Raw genomic sequence first — 23245 nt, 5'->3', positions numbered from 1 at the left:
ATATGACTATAGTTAATGACACAGAACTGTGCACTTAAAATAATTAAAGGGTAGGGTGCCTGGGTGGCTCAGTCAGCTAAGCATCCGACATTAGCTCAGGTCATGATCTCACAGTTTGTGCGTTTGAGCCCCACATTGGGCTCTCTGCGGTCAGCATGGAGCCTGCTTCAGGTTCTCTGTTCCCCTCTCTCTCCCCCGTCCCGGCTTGTTCTCTTTCTCTCTCTCTCAAAATAAATAAACCTTAAAAAATAATAATAAGAGGTGCCTGGCTGGCTCAGTCAGTGGAGCATGTGGCTCTTGATCTCAGGGCTGCAAGTTCGAGCCTCACACTGGGTGTACAGATTATTCAAAAATAAAACCTTGGGCACATGGGTGTCGGTTAAGTGTCCAACTCTTGGTTTCAGCTCAGGTCATGATCTCTCAGTTTCGTGAGTTTGAGCCTCCCATTGGGCTCTGCACTGGCAGCATGGAGCCTGCTTGGGATTCTTTGTCTCTCTCTCTCTCTGCCCCTCCCCCACTTGTTCTGTGTCTAAAAATAAATACACTTTATTTAATTACTTTTTTAATGTTTTATTTATTTTTGAGAGAGAGAACAAGAACAAGCGGGAGAGGGGCAGAGAGAGAGGGGGACAGAGGATCCCAAGCAGACTCTGTGCTGATAACCGAGAGCCCCATGTGGGGCTCAAACTCAAAACCATGAGATCATGACCTGAACGAAGTAAGATGCTTAACCAACTGAGCCACCCAGGTTCCCCTTTTTTAATTAAGTTTTTTAATGTTTTATACATAAATAAACTTTAAAAAATAAATAATAAAATCTTAAATAAGTAATTAAACCGGTAAAATTTGATGTTATGTATAGTTTACCACAACTTTTTTTTAAAGGTTTTTATATTGATTATTCTCCTCTACTGCTTTCAAGAGGCATCAGAGACTCCTAACACCAATGGTTTTCAAAACTTGGCCAAGGCTTCTAGTTATGGAATGAATCGGTCAGGGGGATAAAGGGTCAGGCACAGGGAATACAGCCAATGATACTGCAATAGTGCTGGATGGTGACAGATGGTAGGTAGCTACATTGTGGTGAGCACAGCATAAAATACAGAGAAGTTGAATCACTATTTTGTACACCTGCAACTAATGTAACTGTTTGTCAACTACACGCAGATAAAAAAATCTTAAAAAACAATAAAACCTGGTCAAGGCCATCCTGCCATTGAAGACAGAATCTTCCAAGAGTAAATGTCTAAATATGTCCTGGAAGAATGAAAGCCATTGATTTACCAATTGGGGAAGGGGAGAGGGACGACCAGGTAAATACTATTACCAGGCATAAAACAAACTGTCCTCTCAGAGAATTTAAAACAAACTTCCTAGCATCCCACTGAATCCTAAACATCTACAACAGCATTCTGAACACTGCTAAGGGCACACAAATATTTGTTGTTGATGAATGACTTCCAAATGAATCAATGCTGAATAAATTTCAAACATGACCACCAAGACCCTGCAGGACCTGGTTCCTACCTATTTTTCCTGAACTAATCTCCCCTTAATGTTATCCTCTCTTTTTTTTTTTTTAATTTTTTTTTAACGTTTATTTATTTTTGAGACAGAGAGAGACAGAGCATGAACGGGGGAGGGTCAGAGAGAGGGAGACACAGAATCCGAAACAGGCTCCAGGCTCTGAGCCATCAGCACAGAGCCCGACGCGGGGCTCGAACTCACGGACCGCGAGATCGTGACCTGAGCCGAAGTCGGCCGCTCAACCGACTGAGCCACCCAGGCGCCCCAATGTTATCCTCTCTTAATGGTCTCACTCTCTTCATCTTTATCACACCGAATTTACTTCAATTCTTCCCTCTTACCTGACTTCCTCTGCCACGTCAACTCTCTCCTTTCCTGATCCTTTAGAGCTGAGCCCAAACATCACTTCCATTTCGTCTAAACAAACATAAAAAGAAAACCAACTAGAGAAGCATACCTGGAGAAGGCAACGGTTTGTCATGGCTCGGTAGCAGGCTCTGTGGCTCTTGACTGTCGGCCTCTCCCCGAGACAGTAGCCCCACTTCTTGACCATGTGAAACCGTTTGGCGTGCCAGATGTGAGTCTCTAACCATATGTTCTTCTTTTGTCTACGGTTAAATTCTAGCACCCGGTTTTTGTGACATCTTCGAGCTTTATGGCATTTATTTTTTGAATGTTCTTTTTTCTGGTGCACTGCTTTCTCTGCCTGCGATTTCAAGAAGAGAGGCGGGTCCTAGTTGGTAACTATCTCAAAATAAAAGTTACATGTGAGGAATTCAAACAACTAACTTTAGATTAGGTGGGAGTACCTTTCAGACTCCATCAGTGTGCTTAATTTTTTGACTTGGCAATTTCTCCAGTGAAAGAGCAGACAGAAGGCAAGCGTGAAGGTTTCAGAAACGGGCAAACTCAGAGAGGAAGCACAGTTCTATCACTTACTAACCGGCAAGTTTGTGGACTATGAGGATTAGAGTCTTTATAAAATGCTCCACACAATAACGCAAGCTTATTGTAGCTATTCATGTTAGAGAGCAAGAGAAGAAGATGCCAGCTCTTTTGTTATTGGTTTTATTGTTTTGTAAACCTCTGGGATTGGAACTAAACCCAAAACAGGATGAAAAACGTGAAGTGAGGAAAACCTATACATTTCAATGTCAGTTAGGTACTGATAGACAAATGCCATGGGAGACAAACCTTACAATCTAAATCTAGAAAGCACAAAATTCCTGTTCAGTTTTCACTCTTACTCTCCTCCATAGCTGAGCTAAACTTTTATGGGGGAAAAAAACCCAAAACTCTTCTCCGTTAGTTTGCTGAACTCCTCTCACCCCAACACCAGTATAGTACCACACACAGAAGGCACTCCATGAGGAACTTTTGAATCAACTAGTAAAAGACATGGGTAGCTGAGACAACCTAAAAATGTCCAAGCGAAGAATTTTGATAAAGCCAAAAACAACTAGACTTGAGGAAAAATTAAATCCAAGTTTCAAGTTTTCAACGTTGAAAAAGTCAAAAGGCAAGTACTAGGCATTGTTGCCGCTTTTTCTCTTGATTTTCCAACTTTAAGCTGGCCACACCCCCAAAACGTAGAGCTAAAATTGCTTATGTAGTAAGAAGGTCAGGATTTTATTTTTAATCTGACAGCAGAACATCAACTATTTAACACCATTAAAAAAAAAAAAAAAAGGGACCTGAAATTAATGAAAAAAAAAAATTGAAGGAAGGAAGGAAGGAAGAAAGAGAGAAATGAAAGAAAGAAAGAAAGAAAGAAAGAAAGAAAGAAAGAAAGAAGAAAGAAAGGGTTTCCAAATGCTATATGTAATATCCAACTGCTTGCCAATTAGATAGCAAGGAGGAAGGTGGGGGGATAATGATTAAATCCAAAAATAATGCAAAAGAGTACATTGCTTTTGGTTTTCACTTTAATTCTATTAGGTTAACATTTCTCAATTTCTTTTAGGAACTACTAACTTGAACACTTACACTAAGTGAAACATATACCTCTTTCTGGGCGATTTCCTGCAACCGCCTGGGAAGGCGTTTGACATTGTGGCTCATGGCTCTCCGTCTCATGTGCCGGGGCAGCGTCTGGAAAACCAGTGAATTAGAAGATTTCTGGGTCACTGCTTTCAACATAGCACTGATTTCAGCAGCTCGGGCTTGAGCAAAAGTAGAAGCTGTAGACAAAAATAGCATGATAATTAAAGACAAGTCTAGAATCAATACTTCTGGTCAATCTCAGAAGGAAGACAGATTTGACGTATATGAACTTAAAATTCACCCACCACCCAAACCCTTAATTAGATTAATACAGATGGTGGCTATATCTGTATTATATATAAAGCCATTCTGTTTCTACTTTTTTTCAAGTTCTCTATAAGGATTCAGTGTTACTTTTTTAACCATAAAAATAGTTTAAAAGCATGTTTACAAACAATTCCTTAAAACAGAGGGCTACATGCCATATAAATCACAACCATTTTTTTTATATAAAGTTATTTATTTATTTTGAGGAAGAGAGAGCATGTAAGCAGGGAAGGGGCAGAGAGAGAGAGAGAGAGAGAGAGAACCCCAAGCAGGCTGTGCACTGTCATCACAGAGCACAACGTGGGACTTGATCTCACAAACCATGGGATCATGACCTGAGCCAAAATCAAGAATCAGATGCTCAACCAACTGAGCCACCCAAGCACCCCAACCACAACCATTTTCAAGTGCAATAATCACATACGAAAACAAAGAAAAAGTAAAATTAAAGTCACAAAGGTTGTGACTTCAAAAGTTTGTTTTCTTTAATATTTTTTGCTTTTTCTAAATATATAATCATAACTTTACTAGTTTTCCTCATTGAAAAGCAGACCTTTTTTTGAAGTAAACAGAGTGCTGGGGACATTTAAGTGCATTTTTCCCACCAGGCACAGAGACCAGAAGGCATACCTAATGAATACAGAGTTGTGCATACCAGGGGTGCAGGTGATGGGGGGAGGGAGTAACAGGAGAAGAGATCTGAAGGGGCCTGGAGACAGGTATTTAAAGGTCTTGGTTGGGGCGCCTGGGTGCTCAGTCGGTTGAGCGTCCGACTTCGGCTCAGGTCATGATCTCACATTCTGTGAGTTCCTGCCCCGCGTCAGGCTCTGTGCTGATGGCTCTGAGCCTGGAGGCTGTTTCAGATTCTGTGTCTCCCTCTCTCTCTGACCCTCCCCCGTTCAAGCCCTGTCTCTCTCTGTCTCAAAAATAAACAAACATTAAAAAAAAATTTTTTTTAATAAAAAAAAAAATAATAAAGGTTTTGGTTGCCCTCGGAGTGTGTTAAATTCGGTTTCATCCTTGGAGAATGCATGTAGATGCCATTTTATATTTTAAAAAGGAGTGGGGCGAGGGAAAAGTTTTTAGGACAAAGTAGAATAGTTCACAGATAAGGACTTACAAGAACAAGAAGAGGAAAAAAGAAGAAACTGAAGAATGGAGAGCAATCAGGCCCAAGGAAACTACAGCCACAGTCCAGACTAGAGGCGAGAAGAACCCTCAGTGGAAGGAGGAGAGGAGAGAGACGGGGAGGCAGGGCCAAGGTGGAGAGCACTGAAGCAAAGGGCTCATCGTATAATCAAACTTCACTTCTTCACAAACACCTACCAGTTATATACTTGGGAATCTCCTGAGAGGTGCCCTCAGGACCTGCTTTCCATCCTCCCTTTTGTTTAAACATTATTTTGGAGGAAGACTGTTCATTCACATCAGGATCAACTGGGGAATGGTGGATCATTTTGGTATGCCGCGGTCGTGAAGTTCCAGGAAGAAGCTCTAGTTAGTTTTCAAAAAGAAAACAAAAAGAAATATGTCAGCCTTACGAGGAATACAGATTACAGTGGAGAACATCATTTGCTGGGTGGCAATCAATGCTAATTAGGTTTTTAATCCTACAACTACCCAGTAAGGTGGCTATTACTATCTTTCCTTAAAGAGGAGGAAATCTACCTACAATAGGGAGGTGAATTAATTTGACCAAGGTGATAAAGCTAGCAGGCAGCATACTGGCTCATCTTGTCAGCATGACAAATAAACCTTGCATATAAATTATGAGGGAACTTTTCTCTGAACTTTTCTCCAATAAATTATGAGTACAACATAAATTTTAAATCTAAGCTCCCTTCAATATTACAATTTACATGATTTTGTATATTCAGTCTTTTGTCGTAATTCTCTGCCACACTCAAGTTGGGAGCCTGTGTTAAATTAAAGAAAAGAAATAAAAGCAAAGTCTATACAAATGTCTGTGCATTGAAACCACTGACTTTAAGACATCAAATCACGGTCTGCAAAGGGAGGGAGAGACTAGCAGAGAACTTTACAGTGTTCCTCTTATTCCCATTATACTGTTAATTATTAAGCCCCTATAAACCATGAAACATGTTACAAGGTTTGTCACTGGGAGATTTAAATGAGGTAAGACCCATTAAGGCTTATGTGGCATGATAGGCATCAACTGTTGGATCTGAAATCTAAATCTTACAAATAGAAGAGTCTAAAACTTACTTCACCAGACCCAATGCACACTATTCTTTAAAGTGTCCCCCAAAAGTTCTTGCTCACCTGCTTGCTATCTTCCCAAACTGGCATTTTCTATTGCTACCCAATGAACAACTAACACCTTGATATCACTTTATAAGGTTCTAAAATCAGCACACAAGTTAAATGTATACAAAACACACTATTTCTTTTAGAAAATAAAGAAGTGTAATTTAATAATAACTGTTAAGGTAGAAATATATCTGTTCTAAGATACATACAGCCAATTCTTGTCATTCCCAATAGTTACGCTCTATAAAGTCACAATGAACGCTGAATTAGCAAATAATGAACCACTGTTCCAAGAAATATATATATGTATATACGTACACAAGTATACATACACATATACATACATATATACACATATATACACACATACATACATATATATATACATACGCATCACATGGATTGCGATCTCAAATCATAAAAACAACTCATCCTAGTAGATTCTGTTTCCCTTATTTTACAACTAGAAAAAAGAGGCTCAGAAGTGTTAAGTGATCTGTCTGAGGCCACCCACAACTAGAACTCAATCCCCAGCTAGAGCAGGGGCTTCCCGAATTATGCCGCACTGGCCCATCAGAGTCTCCACCCTCTGGCCATCTCTGTAAGAAAGCTGAACCAAGGCAGCTGGGAACCTCAGCTGAGAATGCCCACATGGAGTGACTCAAATTTTTTCCCTCTCCTCGCAAATCCACGAATAACCACCAAAGTACCATGAGTATTAATTTGGGGGTTACAAATAAACTTAACAACTAAGTGAATGGGCAAAACAAAATGTGCGAATAATGAAGGTCAACTGATCTGTTTTTAAAAAGTGCAGGTCATTTAACCATTTAAATAATAACTATCAAAAAGAGCTGACATAAGCATTTTGATCCAAACAGAGTGGAGGGAGTACCTTGTGTATCTTACCTTGTTTTTGAGCTTGGAAAGATTTCCCACCTCCATTATAGTGCTTTGTGGCTCTATCCGCCACGAAGCCAGAGGATAAAGTCACGTTGGTGGGCTGATTTCTCATTTTCTTAGCATGTTTTCTTTCTTTTGCATTAGACATTTCTGGAAAGAAAATAATAAATTTGGTATAGGGAAAGGGAACTTCCATGCAAAAATAAAAAACATTTAGTAAATAAATATTCATGTAACTCAAAATTTGATTCTTCGGTAAAATAAATCTTCATTTATTATAGGTGGATTGATGATATCAAAATGCTATCACGATCCTGACCTACAGCAGAGATTCATCACCAGGGCATCTCTAGGGGAGCCATGAATGGTATTAACACCACAAACCCAATTTAAAAGAAAAAAAAAAAAAGTCTATTGATGGAAGAGACCATTATTAGTATATTCCAGATCACACCTAGCAGAGTGCCTTGCACAAAGTGGGGCTCAACATAAATTTGCTCAGTGTACACGTGCATGCATAAATGGAGTGAAGTGTGCCTATAATACATTTATGAACAGAATAAGAAATATTTGGCCAAGTACCACGCCTTCTGACACAGCATGACTATCTGCCAAGAGACCAGCCTATCTTCCTTTTTGAAAGCAGATCCCAGTCACCAGGGCTCTCACTTCAGATGTGAGGGGGATGCGTGGAGACCTGTAAAGCTAGAAGAGGCACCCGTGAATGGGAACATGGGAGGGGCGTTAGGTGGACGACGACGCCCAGATCTCAGCGTGGTCCCCTGAATGACCCAACTCATTCCCTAGAGTGGTCAGCAGGATAGGGGTGCAAGCCCATTCCCAGAACGGCGTCCGTCGGGCGGGACAATGCGAGGAAATGACCAACGCAGGGGGCTCGAGCACAGGGGCCGTAGGAGGCGCGGGGCCGCAAAGCGGGGCCCAGGCGCAGGCTGCAAGGGACGAAGAGGAGGTCAGCGGGGTCTGAGCGGAAGAAAACCGGGAGGAAAGCCGGCCCGGTGCGCGGGCGCCGGGCGGGGGACCGCCACACACACTCCCCCCAAACTCGCGGACCCTGGGGGACACCAGCCCGTCACGACCTACCTGCCAAAGGCTCTGAGGCAGGGCTCCTCGGGTCAGAACGACAAGGCTCTGCAACACTCCCCTCCGTGGAGACGTGTGTGGCAAGCGATCTGCAGGGCGCATGCGCCAGCGCGGCCGTGGCCTCCACGTGGCCGGGAGCCCCGCACAGACTACAACTCCCAGAATGCGGAGCGAACCCCCTCCCCCCGCCCGGGAAACAAGTTACCACAGGGATTCTGCCCTGGGTTGGTCAGTCCCGTGAGACGCAAGCCGGGGTGGTGTGCAGCATTTCTCTCTTGGAGGGGCAGCAAGTAAAAGGGTTAGCTATGGCATCTTTAATCAGAAAGGTGATCAGCACTGCGAAAGCTCCAGGGGCCATCGGTCCGTACAGGTAACGACGCGGGCGGGTGCGCGGATGGACTCTGGGCTTGTGGGGTCGGGGATCCGAGGTTGGAATAACTCTGGGTCAGACCTGGAGCGGGCTTCGACCTTCATCGGGTCCAACCTCCTCGAACACGCTGAACCCGGGAAACTGAACCCGGGAAAGGGGTTAACATACCCTTCCCAGTGGGAGCCCCACTGGCAACAGGAGCTTGTGTTCCCTGGGACTCTGCCCGGACCTGGAGGCCACAGAGTTCTGCCTGCCAAGTAGTCCGTTTTTTTAAATTTTTGGACTTTTTTTTTGTTTGTAACCATTTTATCCAGATATACTTCACATGCCCATAAAATTCACCCCCTTAAAGTGTACAAGTCAGTGTTGTTGTCGTCATTATTGTTTTTATTATACTCACAAAATACTCACTACTACATAATTTCAGAATATGTTAATCACCTCCAAAAGAAACCGCATACCCATTAGCAGTGACTCCCCATTCTTTCCTGCTAACCCCTGGCAACCACTAATTTACTTTCAGTTTCTGTGGATTTGCCTGTTCTGGACTTCTGTAAATGGAATCCTACGATATGTGGTCCTTTGTGACTGACTTCTTTCACTTCGTATAATGTTTGGTCTAACCCTCTCTTAATTCAAAGGAATAAATCCCATGAACAGATGTGAGTGTCTGTCTGGAGAGCTGAATTTTTTTGACAGAGACGCTTAGAAAATCGCTGCTCATCTACCTAAGACACTGATATTTACAACCCAAAGGGAAATGCAGTGGGATGTGTATAAATTAGTTGCCCATGCTTATTTCCCACTAATAAAATAAAAAACAGATCACAACGAAAATCATTTGCTAAGATTTCCCTGACATGCTCTAGCTAAATGTGTATATACTGGCCAGAAAGTCTACACTGTGTACATGTACTCCCACTTGTCAGCAGTGCTGTTAATATAAAAAAGTTAATTGCTTTCTTTTTTAAGTTTATTTATTTTGAGAGAAAGAGAAGAGAGAATCCCAGGCTGACAGCGCAGAGCCTGACGTGGGGCTCATTCCCACAAACCTCAAGATTATGACCTGAGCCGAAATCAAGAGTCTGATGCTTAATTGACTGAGCCACCCAGAAGTTTCTAAATTACTTTTTTTAAAAAAACTGTATTTTCTTAAAATGTCTCAGCTTTAAAACTAGTAAATCTCATCCTATGCATTCTTGGAGACTTTTTTCTCTAATATAATTTTTGTTACTTTAAATACTTCATAAAGTATACCATGTAACCCTTTCCCCATTTTTCCTTTTAAAAATGTAGTATCTGATCACGGTTAAAAGAATCACAGATGGAAAACTTCTACAACTGAACCACTTGGACTATGATATAATACATGTACTGAGTACCTACCCTATGTCAAGCACAGCAGAGGATGCAAAAAATGTATAAGAATCAATCCAGTGTGAAAGACATTCACACACGTAGAGGAGAGAAAAGGAAACATTTTCATTTAGTGCATGCTGCATGGCGGCCACTGTGACAACCACCTTCTTCTCTGAGTCCCATCCTCATTTTATAAAAAAAAAACAAACCTGTGTCTGAGGTCAGACAGTCCGTAAGTGGCAGAACTGGATTTGAACAAGCCCTAGCTCCATCCTCTAAACCACACTGCCATGAGAAATAGCACTCCTAGGTGGCAGAACAATAATTAACGATAGCAGGGTTAGAAATAAGTGCAGTGGGAATAAGGAGTCATGGGGGCAGGGATGGCAAAAAAAAAAGAGAAGAAAGAAATTGCTGGTAACTGGGGACAGAGGAAGAGAAAGATTTAAGAGGACTCCTGCGACAGGTGGTCCTTGAGCTGGGTTTTGAAGGTTTAGGTTTGCCATTTGTATAGTACTGTTGTAAAGTGATTTTTAAATTACTTTATTAAGAACTTCAGCAGAAAGTCATTGGGCGAAGTTCATTCCAGATCGAGGGAATGACTTGAGGCATAGTGGTGGAAGAATACATGGCATATTTTTTGGAGGAAGTTTTAGTAATCCAACTACGACTTTTACTCTTTTTCTTTTCCATTTGCCAAATCTGTGTACCACCTATATCATAATTTACTTAACACTTTTATTTAAGAGGGCTCACTTTAACACCTTTAAAAAGGAAACTTTACAACAGTACTCTAAATAGAAAACAACCTGAGGAAGGTAACAGTAAAAAAAAAAAAATAAGCTCAAATAAGTAAAAAGCGTAATTCTGGGAAGCTGCCACAGTTGGCTCAGAACCTAAGACTGCTCTCTCTGTTAAAAGTGATAAATTTCAGGGGCGCGTGGGTGGCTCAGTTGGTTAAGTGGCAGACTTCAGGTCAGGTCATGATCTCGAGGTCTGTGGGTTCAAGCACCGTGCTGGGCTCTGGGCTGACAGCTCAGAGCCCGCTTTGGTTCTCTGTCTCCTTCTCTATCTGCCCTTCCCCTGCTCATGCTCTCTCTCTCTCTTTCTCTCTCTCAAAAATAAATAAACTTAAAAAAAAAGTGATAAATTTCAGGGCACCTGGGTAGCTCAGTAGATTAAGTGTTGGGCTTTTTTTTTTTTTTTTTTTTAGAGAGGGAGAGCTCAAGCTGGATGGGGGCAATGCAGAGAGGGCAGAGGGGGAGAGAATCTTTAAGCAGGCTCCACACCCAGCCTGACACGGGCTTGATCCTTTGACCTTGAGATCATGACCTAAGCCAAAAACAAGCATCCAGTGCTCAATCAGCTGAGTCACCCAGGTGCCCCAAGCATCTGAGTCTTAGTCTCAGCTCAGGTCTTGATCTCAGGATCATGAGATCAAGCCCCACATTGGGCTTTACACTGGGCATGAAGCCTACTTTAAAAAAAGAGGAAAAAAAGTGATAAGATTTTTTCCCCCTAAAAATGGTATTTTTTCTTTCATATAATTAGAGGATTGGTGTCATAATCGCTAACATTTAATGATGTTCACTCAGCACAAAGCACTCTTCTAGGTGCTTTAGGTGCACAGTTATTATTACAGTACTCGTTTTTTGGGTGAAGAAATTGATCTACTTCTGGTTAAATAATATGCCCAAGGTCGACCACTAGGATGGGATATGACAGAATTTGAACTTAGTCAAGCTCTAGAGCTCAATCTTCATCATTTAGTTTGCTATCTCCTGCTATGGAATTACTGAAAGAAAATTGAAAAGGGAATCATTTTCTTACTGTGATTCAGTGTTTGTATATGACCTACACTTTGGGAAACACAGGTTCAGAGTTGGACTTTGAATCTAAATTTTTGTTTTGCTTCTTGCTAAAAATTAGCTTTTAGCAAGGTCTGGACTATGATCATTTTCAGTGCTAAACTGAAGAGTATAAACTTTATTTTGTATGCGTTGAGGAGCATTCAAATGTTTTTGTAGAGGAAATGACATGATCAGATTTTTTTTTTTTTTAATGTTTCTATGTATTTTGAGAGAAAGAGAACACACGCTAGTGGGGGAGGGGCAGAGAGTAGGAGGGTAGAGAGAATCCCAAGCAGGCTCCAGATTGTCAGCGCAGAGCCCAACGTGGGGCTTGAACACACAAACCATGAGATCATGACCTGAGCTAAAATCAAGAGTCAGACGCTTAACTGACTGAGCCACCCAGGCGCCCCTGGTCAGATTTCTTTTAAGAGGAAAAATTATTTGGAGAAGACATTAAAGATAGTTATGGGGGTATTCGAATAAAAGTAAAAATCAGCAATCTTTTTCCTCCTCTGCTCTGATCGTTCTTCCTCAATCACCCAGTGGTTTTACTTCAGAACAAAATCAACACTTAACCAGACAAAGTGATTATAGAGCCTGGAGCATACACCTTCCTCAAGTGTGTACGTTGTTTAAGAAAGCAAGCAGGGCAGTAATATGCTGGTTGACTTTATAGAGCTGCAAGAAAAAAGAAGGGAAATTTAATATACCAGTATGATGAGAGAAAAAACATCAACCAGGTCACTGTGTGGAGACTTCCCAGGACATAGTGCCCTTAATGCTGTTTTGTATCCAGAGATCATACAAGGCCACTAAAAATGGTGCTAATTTTCAATATTTTATCTTGAAGAAAACCACACTCCCAAGTAACTAGTTATATCCTGATAAAGTTAATTAGACATGTTTTAAGAACCATTTGAAAACAAATTTTTGTGCACAGAGTTTTTATCAGCACAGTTGTTGAAAATTCCAGGTCTTCTCTAGGAAGAATTCAAATGTGTTGAACTTTCAATCCTTGGCATTGTGATGGATGGGGTGTTGTCACCAATTCACTAATCAGCTGAGCACATTTCAGGAGTACCCCAGGACAGAACCTTGAGAGATTTCAACATCACATTGCATTGCTTTCCATTTTGTTAGCGCACTATCCAAATAGTCATGACATTTGGAAGCGATAGTCCATGTGGCATAGATTACAATACATTACAATTACAATGAGAATTCTTACTAAGATTCTTTTGAAAGTGTTATTATCCTTTGAGCTGGCAGTAGAACAGTACACTTAAATGTTCTGGAAACCTAATGACTTGTCTGTGGATAGTAGGTTTCTTATTCTCAGGAAGAGCTAACTAGCTAATTATTTTTGTGAACATCTCTTCACTAATCTATAAGCGATAAATCACATAGCTCAGATAGTCTTAGAGGTCTGTTAGTTTTCTGAGAATAAATGAATTCCTTTTTACTATCATAAATTTTTACTTTTTTTGTTTGCTTTATGTTTATTTTTGAGAGAGACACACACAGAGCACAAGTGGTGGGGAGGGACAGAGAGAGAGGGAAATACAGAATCTGAAGCAGGCTCCAGACTCTGGGCTCTCACCACACAGAGCTCGACGCAGGGCTTGAACTCACAAACTGTGAGATCATGACATGAGGCCAAGTCAGACGCCCAACTGACTGAGCCACCCAGGTGCCCCAATAAATTTTTTGACCAATGGTAATGCAAATGGGCTTAAACTGTATTTCAAATATAGGGAAAGTTAAAATGACTTTGCAAAGGGCCTAAGGTAGCCTAATTCTACATAGGACAGTTAATAGAAACCTTGTTAGTTGATGATACTTTTCAACCTGAAGAAAGCTTACACATTAACAAACTCCATAGTTACCTGTTTCTGGGCCAGGGTGAATAGCTATCTATTATGGCCCAGATAGTTGAGAAGAATTTCTAGACTTTCTAAATCCTATTAACCAAGTTTAAATCTACCCTCTTTCGCTCTCCAAGCCCACACAATAAGCCAGTGGGTCCTGCTAAAAAGCTACTTTACTGACAGCCAAAGTCATTTAAGCTAGTAAGTGGTTAGAGAGCAAAACATGAACAAGAAGTTATTGTGTGCCCACTAGTGCAAGGAATCACCTAGGCCCTGCACAGCTGGAGACAGTAAGACACAGCTCCTGCCTTCAAGGGGTTTACAGTCAGTCTGGCATACCCCAGAAATAGGATAAGAACAGAACTAGTTATACTATAACACAAGATCCTGCTCATGGTATAAGAATGGCTCCTCTGAGGTTCAGATGAAAGAAAGGCTTAGTACTTGCCCAGGGAAAGTGTGTGTGTGTGTGTGTGTGTGTGTGTGTGTGTGTGTGTGTGTGAGTGATACGGTTTTCAGTGTAGTTTTGTTTACAGTAGCAAAATATTGGAATCAAGGGGTGCCCAGGTGGTTCAGTCGATTGAGTGTTGGACTCTTGATTTCAGCTCAGGTCATGATGTCACCGTTGGTTAGATCGAGCCCCTCATCATGCTCCATACTACCAGTGCGGAACCTGCTTGGGATTCTCTCTCCTTCTCTCTCGCTGTCCTATCCCTGCTTGCGATCTTTCTCTGTGTCTCTAAATAAATAAATAAATACATTTTTAAAATATATTGGAATCGATGGTAACTAGTAAAGTACGTCCAAACAATAAAATACTATGCAGCTGTCAAAAGAATAAGGATGCATTCTGCATATAGTTACAGAAAGATTGCGATATACCATTGAGTGAAAAAAGCAAAATGTAGAAGAGCATTTAGTATACCATATGTTATATAAACAGGGAGAAGATATATTTCATTTTTACTCATATATGCATGCAGAAACTTTGGAAGAATATGTAAAGGAGAGCATTCGTTATCTGTAGGGGCTGGAAACTGGGCAGGAGGAGGATAAGGAGAGAAAGGAGGAGATTTTTCACTGAGATTATTTGTATTTCTAGATTTTTGATCCATGTGAATGTTCTCTTATTCAAAAAATTAAGAAAACAATTATAGGGGTGCCTGGCTGGCTCAGTCAGTAGAGCATGCGACTCTTGATCTCAGGATTATGAATTCAATACCACATTTGGTGTAGAACTTACATACATACATACATACATACATACATACATAAATAAGTATATACATACATACTATATTTTAAATCATAAAGAGAAAAATTATGGTCAGGGAAAATCAGGGGAAATGAAGATTAGAAATGAGAATGTAATATTAGAAATGTAACATTGGAAATGAGAAGATGCTCTTTCTAAATAAACATGGAAATGATAAAACAATTTTACTTCTAAATTTAAATTGATACTAAGTTTTCTTTATCAGGATTTTAAAAATGGTGGTACTTAATGCCACTGAATTGTGTACCTAAAAATGGTTAAAATGATAAATTTTATCTTATATATGTATATATATACATATATATATATATATATGTATATATATATTTTACCACAATTAAAAAGAGAAACAACAGAGGTGTTTTCTTTATCCAAAAACTAATACATTTTTTTAAGTTGGTTTGTTTGACTCTTTTTCAGGTCTCAGCATGGCTTATTCTGTTTCTTGTGATTGTACCCTAATTCTGAAATTTAGTATCCTCATTACAAAACAAGCCTTTTCCAAAAACAAGCACTTTATAGAAATAAAGTGTTCCCATCATAGGTGGATCCTTAATTGACACTTCAAGAAGCAGTAATGAATCTTGTCCGAGAATAACTACTTCTTTTCTAGCAGTGCTCTTGGCATTGCATTTTTGTTGTTACTGTCTTGCAGTTCTGTTGAGGTGTAAGTTACATTAAAGTTCACCCATTTTAAGTTTAGAGTTCCATGAGTTTTGGTAAATTCTTAGAGCCATGCATTTGCTACCACAGTCAAGTTTTAGCACATTTCCATCACCCCCCAAAAATTCCCTCATACCCATTTGTGGTCAGTCCCCACTGTCCCCAGGAAGTCACTAATCTACTTTCTGCTCTTATACTTTCTCTTCTAGAATTTCATATAAGTGGAATCAAATAATATGTAGTCTTTAGTTGGATCTATCAGTGGATGTTTATTTTTTGTTTTTCTTTTTTGCTATCATAAATAATGCTGTTCTGAACAGTCATGTGAAGTCTTTGGACATATATTTTCCTTTCTTTTTGGTATAGCTGCCTAAGAAAGAAATTGCTGGGTTGTATATTAAGTATATGTTTAAGTTTTTTTTTTTTTTTTTTTTTTTTTTAACATTTTTTAAATTTATTTTTGGGACAGAGAGAGACAGAGCATGAACGGGGGAGGGGCAGAGAGAGAGGGAGACACAGAATCAGAAACAGGCTCCAGGCTCCGAGCCATCAGCCCAGAGCCTGACGCGGGGCTCGAACTCACAGACCGCGAGATCGTGACCTGGCTGAAGTCGGACGCTTAACCGACTGCGCCACCCAGGCGCCCCAGTATATGTTTAAGTTTTTAAGAAACTTGCCAAACTATTTTCCAAAGCATCTGGACTATTTTTGCACTCCCGCCAATGGGGTACATATTACAGGATTCTGGTCGCTCCACATCCTCACCAATCCTTACTGTTATCAGTGACACCTTATTGGGTGTAATGGTATCTAGTGAGGTTTTGCTTTACATTTTTCTAATCAGTAATAATGTTGAGCATCTTTTATGTACTCTCTAGCTCTCATATGTCTTCTTTTATGAAATATCTGCTCAAATCACTTGCCCATATTTTATTGGGTTGTTTATGTTACTGAGCTATACGAGTTCTTTATATATTTTGGGGACAAGTGCTTTGTTAGATATATGTTTTGCAAATAGTTTCTCCCGATCTGTGACTTGTGTTTCCATTTTCTTAAAGATCTCTTTCAAAAAGCAAAAGGTTTTCATTTTAATGAAGTCCTATTATTCTTTTATTTTACATTTTGTGCTTTTTGTGTCCTAGCAAAGAAATCTTTTAGCATTGAATTTTGTGTTTTATATTTTATATACATACTGTATTTCCGTTTATTGCAGTCAGGCTGTGTTAGTCGACAGGACCATTTACATTTCAGGACAGATAGGCATGGACCCTGCAAGTGGACAGCTCGTGCCAGGAGGGGTGGCAGAGGAAGCCAAACAAGTAAGTCATTTTTCACACTTGAAGTTCCCTTCTTTATTGCTTTTTAATACTGAAAGTATTAAGAATCCATTTGGCTGATTTTTTATAGAGGTTATCAGATAAATGCTTTTAAAGTTACTTACTGATTGATTTAAGACAGTTTTATATCAGCAGAAAGTCCAAACTTTGAGGAATCATTTAACAACAACAAAAAAGTCTACCTTCCAAGGGTGACTTCAAACCTGAATGTTTGGATAATCACTAAACTGCAGTAATTATTTTATAGTATATACATATATCAAATCATCATATTACATACCTAAAATTGATGCAATATTATATGTCAGCTCTCTCAATAAAATTACTTAAATCTCAATTAAATTATTGAAATCAGAAAGCATCTTGCCATTTTCCACACGGATTGGGAAATTTCTTATCAGGGCCACTTAGCTGCAAAAAAAAAAAAAAAAAGAAAAACAAAAAAACCCCCAAAAACCCACAGAAGTAACAGTCAACATTTGTTAGTAAGAGAGAACTATCAAAGATTATGTGCAGGGTCGCCTGGGTGGCTCAGTCGGTTAAGCGGCCGACTTCGGCTCAGGTCATGATCTCGCGGTCTGTGAGTTCGAGCCCCGTGTCGGGCTCTGTGCTGACAGCTCAGAGACTGGAGCCTGTTTCAGATTCTGTGTCTCCCTCTCTCTGACCCTCCCCCTTTCATGCTCTGTCTCTCTCTGTCTCAAAAATAAATAAACGTTAAAAAAAAATAAATTAAAAAAAAAAAAGATTATGTGCAATATGTGTCTTTTAAAATAAGAATGAGGAGGGGCGCCTGGGTGGCGCAGTCGGTTAAGCGTCCGACTTCAGCCAGGTCACGATCTCGCGGTCCGTGAGTTCGAGCCCCACGTCAGGCTCTGGGCTGATGGCTCGGAGCCTGGAGCCTGTTTCCGATTCTGTGTCTCCCTCTCTCTCTGCCCCTCCCCCGTTCATGCTCTGTCTCTCTCTGTCCCAAAAATAAATAAAAAACATTAAAAAAAAAAAAATTAAAATAAGAATGAGGAGGGGCGCCTGGGTGGCTTGGTCGGTTAAGCGACCGACTTTGGCTCAGGTCATGATCTCACGGGCCGTGAGTTCGAGCCCCACGTCGGGTTCAGTGCTGACAGCTCAGAGCCTGGAGCCTGTTTCAGATTCTGTGTCTCCCTCTCTCTCTGCCCCTCCCCTGTTCATGCTCTGTCTCTCTCTGTCTCAAAAATAAACGTTTAAAAAAAAATTTTTTTTTAAATAAGAATGAGGAGTATAATTCTAACCCAATAAATAGAATTAAATTATAATTTTATGCATTCACTGAGTCATTTATAATATCCAAAGGTAGAAAACAATCTAAATGTCCATCTGTAAGGAACTAATGAAATAAATCATGCTAGTTCCATACAACTAAATTAATGTGGAAAAATCTCCCAACATAAATTGTTAGGTGATAGAATAAAACACAGATGCAAAACAGCTTTGCACAATATGCTACCATGTGTGTGTGTGTGTGTGTGTGTGTGTGTGTGTGTGTGTGTGAGGGTGTGTGGGGGTGGGAGTGGTGTGCATTTATGCTGGTGTAAGCATTGACTGTCTCTTCAAGGATATACAAGAAGCTGGGGAAGAAGGAAGTAAGGGTAGGAGACATCTTTTCACTGTATATGGCTTTTTTATAGCTGTTGAATTTTTTTGCCATAAATATGTATTACCTATTTAGAAGACTTTTTTTTTTTTTAAAATAAAAATATCAGGGTGCCCGGGTGTCTCAGTCGGTTAAGCACCTGACTCTTGGTTTCAGCTCAGGTCTTGATCTTACAATTGTGAGATTGAGCCCTGCGTCGGACTCCACACTGAGCGTGGAGCCTGGTTAAAATTCTCTTTCTATCTCTCTCTCTTCCTCCTCCCTCTGCTCCTCCCCCACATGCATGTGTATACTCTCTCTCAATTCAAAAAAAAGAAGAAAAAAATAAAAATATCAAATATTATAATGTGCCCAGTAAAATAAAGAGGAATAATGAATTGAAAAAATTGTACATTAAGGAATGAGTGAAAAACTGATGTTTTTCCAAAGGCCAGAGTGTCAAGCATATGCATAATTTACTAATACTGTTTTTTGAGAAAAAGATAGAACTCTTTAAAATCAATTATTGCTTTAAAAGGAAACATGTTTTAATGCTCACTAGCTCTTATTTACCCTCAAAGCAATACAGAGTTCAGAACTCCAGAAGCTGTCTCTCTCAGCGTAGTGGACACTGGCTGAGAACTTTGCACCCTCTAGCACTGAAGAAGAGACTTGAGTCCAGTCTTTCTACTCACAAAAGGAGACAAGGTCTCACTATATTTCAGAAAGATTCATTCCATTACAGGAAAGCCAAGAAGCAATTCCCTTGTATAGAGGTGGCCTAGAAGGAGTAGAATTTCCTAGAATGGGAGGATTTTTCTGCAACATAAGCTATTTAAGGAGATATTAGTAAAAGTTGATTAATTGAATTGGAATAAAGCTTTAATGTAACATCCATCCAGTGCCTTAGGTCTTTCTTGCCTTGCTTCATAGGCTCTTACAAACATGGGTGAAATTCTGAAAGCTGCAGGCTGTGACTTCACTAACGGTGAGCAACTCGATATTCCTTCACATTTGTTTGATACCTGTTTGATTCCTTCACATTTCTGTTTGATAACTCTTTTTGAAGAATATGGAGCATCCAGTAATATGCCATGCCATATCTTGGTTGCTTTTGAAAGTTGTTTTAATTTCAGTCCCATTTTAATCAATTCAGTCGCAGAACCATATGTTTTTCTAAGTAATATTTTGAGTGAGACCAAATAGCTAAACCTAATAACGATGTATGTATCTTTTAGTGGTAAAAACAACTGTTTTGCTGGCTGACATAAATGACTTCAATACTGTCAATGAAGTCTACAAACAGTGTGAGTAATTTGGCTTCATTACTGTATTCTGTTTTAAGAGAAATGAGTGTATTAACCTTAATGATTGTCCATTATGAATTAAGAGTGATAGGAGATGCTAAAGAAATGGCCATAGATCCTGTCCTAAAAGAATTGTCTGATTGGAAACATACAGTGTGCCCCCATGAAAAAGATCCAAGATACTTCTATGGGATTCCCTAGAATAATATACTACAGTCTTACAAATTCATTTTCCAAAAGCTTAATATTGATACACTCTTCTCAGGCTTTTAAGCCCTCCTAATAATAACACATAGATTGTATTTTTTAGTGCTGTGATATGACCTCACCACCATCTCTGTTCTGGCTCTCAGAATCCTTAGCTGGTTAATTAGTTAATGGTTTTATGCCTTGGTTTCTGCATATGCAAAATGGGGATAAAACTTTATAGGGTTGTTTGAATGCTTAAATGAGTTCATATCACATAAGTATCACTTTAAAAATAAAACCCTATTCATATCAAACAAGATCAAAGTCTCAAAGCATGTGAATATTTTCCTTTTTCCCAGAAAGCAAAGACATTTTTAAAAGTATTCACTGTCATAGGAATCCTATGGCAAAATATTTTATCAAACTAATATGAATGTTAGCTTCTTTTTTTTCAGTGTTGCTTGTATCTAAGCACTGATAGATCTATGAAGCACTTACCAGATTCTTGATTGTGCAGTCACAATACAGTGTCTGAAAACTAAAATGAAATTCTTTTAAATTTAGATTTTAAGAGCAGTTTTCCTGCAAGAGCTGCTTACCAGGTTGCTGCTTTGCCCAAAGTAAGTACACTTTAAAATGACTAATGTACACAATTTTAAATGCCTACATTGTTTTCTGAATATAACAAACTAAGCACTGTTGCAGGAAATTTTTAAAAGAAAAAAAAGAATCTCTGTTTTCCAGGATCTGTTTGTTTGTTTGTTTGTTTATTTACCTTAGAGAGAGAGAGACAGAGCACAAGCCGGGGAGGGGTAGAGAGAGAGGGAGACACAGAATCCAAAGCAGGCTCCAGGCTCTGAGCTGTCAGCATAGAGCCCAACGCAGGGCTTAAACTCATGAGTAGTGACATCATGACTTGAGCCAAAGTCAGATGCCCAACCAACTGAGCCATCCAGGCACCCCTCTGGTTTCCAGGATCTTAAAGACTAAAAGGAAATACCCAATATTATATGTACAAGGAAAAAAATTAAGAAACTTAAGAATTTTTTTTTAATTTATTAATTTTTGAGAGAGAGAGGGGGAGCACAAGCCAGGGAGGGGCAGAGAGAGAGAGGAGACAGGGAATCCCAAGCAGGCTCCAGGCTGTCAGCACAGAGCCTGATGCAGGGCTTAGACTCACAAACTTCAAGATCATGAGCTGAGCTGAAATCAAGAATCTGACACTTAACAGACTAAGCCACCTAGATGCCCCAAGAAACTTAAGAAATTTTTAAAAGTTGTCTTAAAAATTAAGAAAATTAAAAATTAAGGCCACACATAGACCTTCTATTAGAAAAAGAATCTCAAAACCAGTAGCTCACATATTTTCTCACCATTCCTAATTTGGTATTCGAGCCTAATCAGAAGCTCTTAGTAGCACGGTATTCCTGCCTACAAAGAAGCAGCCCCTACTGGCTTCCACTTGTAATTGTGAGTGGTATTTTTTATTGTTTTGATTGGCTGTTATCAGAATGCTCAGTATCATCAAACTTAATTAAGGTATTGGGTATAGTAGAATGAGCTCTGAACTTGGAATCAGAAGACATGGGTTTGAAGTTCTGCCACTTAGCTCTGTGTCCTGGGACAGGTTGAATAACCTCTCCAGGCTTCAGCATATCATTCTCTGGACTGAGGAGAGAACACTGTCTGATATAGCTGCAGTGAGAATCCTATGTGCTAATGCTTATGGACGTGTTCGGCACGGGAGCCTGGCCTGTGGTAGGTTCCCAGGGAACGCCTTCTCGTCCTTTCTTTCTTTGAGAAATTTAATGTTAAAAACGCCCTATTGCTGTTAGTTGCATACGTTTTTAGTAGGTATTGCACAGCTCTCTTAATTTGTAAAAAATTACCTAAACGTTGCTTCCTTATTTTCCCTGCAGGGAAGCCATGTGGAGATTGAAGCAGTGGCTGTCCAAGGACCTCTCACAACGGCGTCGCTATAAGCGGGGCCGGCATTATTCAGTCTGGAATCTCAATAATGTTTTTAAATTAACATCTTAATTTTTACAGCTGACGTTGGAAAGTGTATGATTGGCTAAAACATTGGAAGTCACTATGGAAATACCATATAATAAGGGGAATTGAGTGTGAACTGAAGATTGGATGACAACTCCCGTTACTGGTGTTATAAATCACACGCATACTCATGACTGGATGTGGGAAAAAAAACGTGCATTCCGTACTTCCTCAAATAAATGAAAGTAAAGGGAAATAACATGTAGGAGAGAGAGGTTGCTATTCCTGATAAATAATAAAAGCACACCTAATTCAATTAAAGCCTATTAATTTAATGATGTGAAATATTGAATTCTCGTGTCAGCTGTATAACTCTGCTTTCACTTGAGTAAAATTAAAGTACTGAAGTTTGAATGATAGAGGTGAAGGGGAAGAGAGTGGACCACAATTTTCATAGATAATATTTTTCTAATGGAAATAAACAGACATGCAGATTTTCCTTGGTGTGATCTGTTCACTTATTTTTTAACAGTTTAATTTATACATTAAAGCAGCACTTATCTAAAGGTGGGGGAACCATGAAGTTAAAACTCCCAACTATTTTTTTCTCAAAACTTATTTCTGACTTTCTGCGTGTTTACACTGTTGTAGTCAGGCTGTGTATAACTATTTTGTGTTTGATTCATTAAAGTCTTTTAATTTAGATGAGGACTACATGAATACTTCCTTGCTGTAGAATAAATTCCAACACAGAAGTGTATAGATTAAAAAGAAGTACCCAGGGGCACCTGGGCGGCTCAGTTGATTAAGTGTCTGACTCTGGATTTTGGCTCAGGTCATGATCCCACAGTTCATGGGATTGAGCCACCAGCACAGAGCCTGCTTGAGATTCTCTCTTTCCCTCTCTCTCTGCCCCACCCCTGCTCACGAACATGCACGCGTTCTCTCTCTCAAAATAAGTAAATAAACTTTTTAAAAAAGTAAAAGTACCCTTCACTCACTGTCTATCCCACTTACCTCCCCAAAGAGAACCACTGCTAAGAGTTTTCACTATAACCAGCAGACCATTTTCTTCACATACTTGATCATCCAGTTTGGTTTCCACTTGTTTATGTAAGTGGCACTTTATGTGTTATTCTCAGGTTGCTGTCTTCTGTCTTGAAGATCTTCCGTATACATAGGTATATGTCTACCTCATTTTTTAAACTGTCAGAGAGTGTTCTTTTGTGAGAACATGCCTTAGGTGATTTAACCCCTCCTCCAAACAGTTCTGTGTTTTCCAGATGATCATATTACAGCAAGGCTGCCAT

The 23245-nt window shown here is 39.8% G+C and overlaps 2 protein-coding genes across 2 annotated transcripts in view; one reads left to right on the top strand and one right to left on the bottom strand.

The window, feature by feature from the left end:
- The window catches only part of POP1 (POP1 homolog, ribonuclease P/MRP subunit), a 32852-nt gene extending 24622 nt beyond the window's left edge, over positions 1-8230 (bottom strand). The window contains exons 1-5 of the mRNA XM_058698679.1: positions 8113-8230; positions 7018-7161; positions 5164-5331; positions 3532-3707; positions 1985-2233 (exon numbers count right to left, since the gene is read on the bottom strand). Coding sequence (XP_058554662.1) covers positions 1985-2233; positions 3532-3707; positions 5164-5331; positions 7018-7159 — 735 coding nt within the window. The 5' untranslated portion in view covers positions 7160-7161; positions 8113-8230. The remainder of the gene's footprint in view (positions 1-1984; positions 2234-3531; positions 3708-5163; positions 5332-7017; positions 7162-8112) is intronic.
- Positions 8231-8300: 70 nt separating this feature from the next.
- On the top strand, positions 8301-22434 carry RIDA (reactive intermediate imine deaminase A homolog). The gene is made up of 6 exons (XM_058698680.1): positions 8301-8482; positions 16715-16820; positions 19378-19432; positions 19683-19751; positions 20505-20560; positions 21860-22434. Exons 1-6 carry the CDS (start codon positions 8418-8420, stop codon positions 21920-21922), a joined length of 414 nt encoding a protein of 137 aa, XP_058554663.1. The 5' UTR covers positions 8301-8417; the 3' UTR covers positions 21923-22434.
- The last annotated feature ends 811 nt before the right edge of the window (positions 22435-23245 follow it).

The sequence above is a fragment of the Neofelis nebulosa genome, chromosome 14 (genome assembly GCF_028018385.1).
Source record: "Neofelis nebulosa isolate mNeoNeb1 chromosome 14, mNeoNeb1.pri, whole genome shotgun sequence".
NCBI classification, from domain to species: domain Eukaryota; kingdom Metazoa; phylum Chordata; class Mammalia; order Carnivora; family Felidae; genus Neofelis; species Neofelis nebulosa.
The sequence above is the reverse complement of the archived record's forward strand: the minus strand, read 5'-3'. Positions and strand labels throughout refer to the sequence as shown.

Coding starts and splice junctions, on each gene's coding strand:
- RIDA (XM_058698680.1), top strand. CDS start 8,418: ATGGCATCTTTAATCAGAAAGGTGATCAGCACTGCGAAAGCTCCAGGG. Junction 19,433..19,682: donor AGGCTGTGACTTCACTAACG/GTGAGCAACTCG, acceptor TGTATCTTTTAG/TGGTAAAAACAACTGTTTTG. Junction 19,752..20,504: donor CAATGAAGTCTACAAACAGT/GTGAGTAATTTG, acceptor TTTTAAATTTAG/ATTTTAAGAGCAGTTTTCCT.